Here is a 5,503-nt window from a genome sequence, read left to right on the forward strand (position 1 = left end):
ATTAGAAACACTCTGGAGCCCCATTAGAAACACTCTGGAGCCCCATTAGAAACACTCTGGAGCCCAATTAGAAACACTCTGGAGCCCCATTAGAAACACTCTGGAGCCCCATTAGAAACACTCTGGAGCCCCATTAGAAACACTCTGGAGCCCCATTAGAAACACTTTGGAGCCCCATTAGAAACACTCTGGAGCCCCATTAGAAACACTCTGGAGCCCCATTAGAAACACTCTGGAGCCCCATTAGAAACACTCTGGAGCCCCATTAGAATCACTCTGGAGCCCCATTAGAAACACTCTGGAGCCCCATTAGAAACACTCTGGAGCCCCATTAGAATCACTCTGGAGCCCCATTAGAAACACTCTGGAGCCCCATTAGAATCACTCTGGAGCCCCATTAGAAACACTCTGGAGCCCCATTAGAATCACTCTGGAGCCCCATTAGAAACACTCTGGAGCCCCATTAGAAACACTCTGGAGCCCCATTAGAAACACTCTGGAGCCCCATTAGAATCACTCTGGAGCCCCATTAGAAACATTTGCGATTTTATAGCTGATCTCATGCTATCATACACATTTTGCCATGAGGCGGAAATAAAATGTGGCAGTTTTACAGCTAAATCCTGTAATTCTTAAACAAAATAAATCATCTACAACACATCACATCCAATAGATTTGATCAACATGATGATACTCTGACCAATTGCTTATTTTTTTCTCCTATTTTCTCTTTACTTCAGCGTTTACAGTGACTAATATGCAGGGCCTTGGAGTAACACACAATGTGCTCCTAGTACCGTCATTTGTCATTTTGAAATTGTTTTTTTAAAAGTCAAACTCAGTAAAACTTTTACTTCTGATTCGACTCAAATGTTTAGCTGGCAAAAATACTACGGTAATGACAGTAAGAAATACAATAGAACACCTTTTGGAATTGTTCTGAAATCATACGAGAGAGAGAGAGAGAGAGAGAGAGAGAGGTGACCTTTTAGAATGTAGGAATTCCTGTTCTGAGGTGACATGTACGTCTACCCTACAGGGAAACGCTGTATGTTTCACACCTTCTCAGTTATTAGACTTCCTGTTTACCACAAAACACCCAGGAACCTACTGAACTGTATACTAGAGGCACAATGTCCTCCGCTCCTCACGCTCCAATGGTTGCCTGGTTATGTACAAGGGTCAGTGTTGTAGAGCACAGTCTTCAGTCTGTGTGTGTGTGTGTGTGGTTTAATGTGCTCCTATTGAGCACAGATATACTTTGGTCACTGTCGGGGCTGCGGGAGGACAAAACTAAAGTAGGAAAGTAGAGGTGTCCCATGTCCTTTTCTTGTTGTGTTACTACGACAACTCAAAGTGTCTGTAGAGATTAGATAGGTGGGATTCTCCCTTCTCCCCAACCGCTCACATAGTTAGCAGTTAGCATAGAGAGGTGGGATTCTCCCTTCTCCCCAACCACTCACGTAGTTAGCAGTTAGCATAGAGAGGTGGGATTCTCCCTTCTCCCCAACCGCTCACGTAGTTAGCAGTTAGCATAGAGAGGTGGGATTCTCCCTTCTCCCCAACCACTCACGTAGTTAGCAGTTAGCATAGAGAGGTGGGATTCTCCCTTCTCCCCAACCACTCACGTAGTTAGCAGTTAGCTTAGAGAGGTGGGATTCTCCCTTCTCCCCAACCGCTCACGTAGTTAGCAGTTAGCATAGAGAGGTGGGATTCTCCCTTCTCCCCAACCGCTCACGTAGTTAGCATTGAGAGGTGGGATTCTCCCTTCTCCCCAACCGCTCACGTAGTTAGCAGTTAGCATAGAGAGGTGGGATTCTCCCTTCTCCCCAACCGCTCACGTAGTTAGCAGTTAGCATAGAGAGGTGGGATTCTCCCTTCTCCTCAACCGCTCACGCAGTTAGCATAGAGAGGTGGGATTCTCCCTTCTCCCCAACATCTCACGTAGTTAGCAGTTAGCATAGAGAGGTGGGATTCTCCCTTCTCCCCAACATCTCACGTAGTACTTTATTTACCCACAACACCCATCATTCACCTTGTAGAGGTACTAATTCCTTTAGAGAGGACTGACTCAGAGCAACAGAAAAGCACCCTCCTCATCCCTGTACAGTACAGTCCGTTGGTCAGCAGCTGGTGCTCTCCCTCTCCCCGGTGCTCTTGGACTGTAGGGCTGCTGAGCTGACTGCAATTTGGCAGCCGTTGGTGACGTGATTCATGACTTTCTGTTTGAGCTGAGCCACCTGTTCCCTCAGGACCGAGGCGGTGGAGGTCAGGTCACAGTTCTGGGTCTTCAGAACCTTCACCTTCTCCTCTAGCCTGGAGATCCGCTCCAGCTTCCTTTTACGACACTTAGACGCCGCGATCCGGTTACGTAGTTTCTTCCTCTCGGCCTTGATCCTCTCCTGGGTCTCCAGGTCGATGGGAGAGAGCGAGGGAGGGGAGGAGGTGGGGTCCCCGGGAGGGTGACGTATCTCTGGGACAGTCTGAGGGGCGTCCAACCCCCTGTTGTGAGGATGGTGGGGTCCCTGGCCTCCGGGTCCGTGGGGGCCGTGGCATGGGTAGCCGCCGGGCATCTGGCCCCCTGGGTAGGATGATGATATATGGCTGGGGTGGTTGGGGTTGTAGCTGCTGAGGTTGGTATAGATGGGCAGGTCTCCTGCAGACATGATGTTCCTCTGGTAGGGGCCTTGCATAGAGGAGGAAGGGGACATGGGAGCTCCAACCAGCTGGTTCTGTTTATGAAGATCCGCCAGGGCTTTGACGAACCCATCGGCAAAACCCTCCTGTTCGTTAGTGGCGTTGTTCCGGTACATGAAGGGGTTACCTCCGTTAGGGTTGGGGACAGGAGATGTCGTCACTAGGCCCTGGTTAGACTGGATGATGAGGTGCTCGAGGTCAGGGGAGGCTAGCTTCAGAAGGTTCATATCTGACAAGCAGCCGGGCATTAACGAGCTGTTTGTGTTGCTGTTAATCCCTCCCAGATTATTAGGATTGATATTGCAGTTACTCCCCGGCTGGCTTTGTGACAGTTTCAGGCCAGAGCTGCTGTGGGAACCGCCTGAGAAGTTATGTGCCACCTTCTTACTCATCATCTTGTGGCTCTGGTAACGTTGGTAATCGGCATGGTGTTGTCCGAAATTGTGAGGAACACCTAGGGACTCGTCATGGTAGAAAGGAGTTTCCATTTTAGCCGTCATTGACGCAGGGAGACAGAATCTTCATCATCTGATTATTATATAGAGGTCGAAGTGTTCCACCCTCACATTAACTGTCAAGACTAAGACTTTTGTTTAAAAAAATATTCCAATATGAAGTCTGCCACCTGTAAGAGTAAAAAAAATAAAAATAAACGTTGGATATTATAATATGTAATTTGAAGAAAGAAAAAAAACATACAGTAGGCTACATATGTGATATAGCTTTATATTGACATGATATGATATGCATTACTTCTATGGCTTACAGGAATACCAAACTAGTTTATCTTTAGCTCAACAGTCAGAGCAACTTGCAGCGTACCTCTCTATACAGTAACGCAGCATTTTCGATAACATTTTCCTCCTGAGTTTGTAGCCTACTTATTGAGCATTCGCTTTTATGCTGTATCAATCATAATTCATATATTATTGCTTCCCTTGGAATAGAACCTTACCAATTAATGAAAATGAAACAACTCTTTGTTACTGGGTTCATATTATTTGGGTTGATAAGCTACTATTTACAGTTGCTTAATAGTTTTATCCTGTTTTGATACGGGAGACTCCTGGATGTATAGCACACAGTTGGACATTGTCACCGTTATTATTTTATCACACAGTAGGCTACATTATAAATGACCAATTGCAAGAATAGTGTAACGTAATAATGTTGTTCAAATACATACAATAGGCGAAAGTCTCACAATGTCTCACGTCTCACAATGATGACAGGAAAGCCCGTTCAGTGCGATGACTAGTTGATTAGCCTACTAACGTTACGTTTCGAGAAATAACGTCCCCGTGAAACAATCCAGTGACTCAACTCCGGTGATTCGAGTTAATCACACCGATCAACGGTGACACAGAATACCATCCATCGTATGGTAGATGTTACCCACGCACGCTACTTGTGAGTCGGTCGAGCGTGTGTGTACAGATGATCAATTAAAAATGAATACGATATCCGTGCGTTAAAACAAAAATCTTCCAACGAATTCAGATGGAAAAATTCATATAATCCAGTTTATTCTCTGTAAACTGACATTTGACATAGGAGAAATCGGGCTTCTCTTCCTTCTGCTACTCTCGTTGCCTCTCGTTTCCTCGTCTGAGCTGCAAAGCCGCTGTCAGTTGTACTGTGGGGTTTTCTGCTTGGTCGATTACTAATACCATACGCCTCTCTCTCTCTCTCTCGTTCCTGAAACTACTCTGCATAGATGTCACACAGTCACTGACGCCTCCTCCCCTCTATGCCGCGCCGCTCAAATGTTTCTTTCTTTTTTTAACTGGCCATTTGAAAGCCAGTTACTATTTTAAAGTGTTTGTTAATGTACAATACAAATGTGTACATAACAGAACGTTTCCCCGAACATGTAGGCTAGTGCCCCGTGCGATAGGACAACCTGGTCTCAGAGCATTTCGTATTATTCTGTACATAAATACTCTGAATTTAGGATGATATGATCTGTTTCATATGGCGTGTATTCATTTGTGGATTGTCCTTCATCCATTTCGTAAGATATGTTCTGAATTTACAATTTTTGTATTATAAACTACATGACCAAATGTATTTGGACACCTGCTCGTCGAAAATCTCATTCCAAAATCATGGGCAATAATATGGAGTTGGTCCCTCTTTGCTGCTATAACAGCCTCCACTCTAGGCTTTCTACTAGATGTTGGAACATTGCTGCTATAACAGCCTCCACTCTAGGCTTTCTACTAGATGTTGGAACATTGCTGCTATAACAGCCTCCTTCTGGGAAGGCTTTCCACTAGATGTAGGAACATTGCTGTTATAACAGCCTCCTTCTGGGAAGGCTTTCCACTAGATGTAGGAACATTGCTGTTATAACAGCCTCCTTCTGGGAAGGCTTTCCACTAGATGTAGGAACATTGCTGCTATAACAGCCTCCTTCTGGGAAGGCTTTCCACTAGATGTTGGAACATTGCTGTTATAACAGCCTCCTTCTGGGAAGGCTTTCCACTAGATGTTGGAACATTGCTGTTATAACAGCCTCCTTCTGGGAAGGCTTTCCACTAGATGTAGGAACATTGCTGCTATAACAGCCTCCTTCTGGGAAGGCTTTCCACTAGATGTTGGAACATTGCTGCTTTAACAGCCTCCTTCTGGGAAGGCTTTCCACTAGATGTTGGAACATTGCTGCTATAACAGCCTCCACTCTTCTGGGAAGGCTTTCCACTAGATGTTGGAACATTGCTGTTATAACAGCCTCCACTCTTCTGGGAAGGCTTTCCACTAGATGTTGGAACATTGCTGTTATAACAGCCTCCACTCTTCTGGG

The 5,503-nt window shown here is 45.6% G+C and overlaps 1 protein-coding gene across 1 annotated transcript; it reads right to left on the minus strand.

Annotated features, from left to right (window-relative positions):
- Positions 1–529: 529 nt before the first annotated feature.
- june (JunE proto-oncogene, AP-1 transcription factor subunit) lies at positions 530–4,320 on the minus strand. Its single transcript, XM_029657683.2, has 2 exons — positions 3,884–4,320; positions 530–3,322 (listed from the first exon to the last, which is right to left on the minus strand). The coding sequence occupies exon 2, from the start codon at positions 3,195–3,197 to the stop codon at positions 2,124–2,126; it is 1,074 nt and encodes a 357-aa protein (XP_029513543.1). The 5' UTR covers positions 3,198–3,322; positions 3,884–4,320; the 3' UTR covers positions 530–2,123.
- Positions 4,321–5,503: the final 1,183 nt, after the last annotated feature.

This window comes from Oncorhynchus nerka, linkage group LG22 (assembly GCF_034236695.1).
Source record: "Oncorhynchus nerka isolate Pitt River linkage group LG22, Oner_Uvic_2.0, whole genome shotgun sequence".
NCBI lineage: Eukaryota > Metazoa > Chordata > Actinopteri > Salmoniformes > Salmonidae > Oncorhynchus > Oncorhynchus nerka.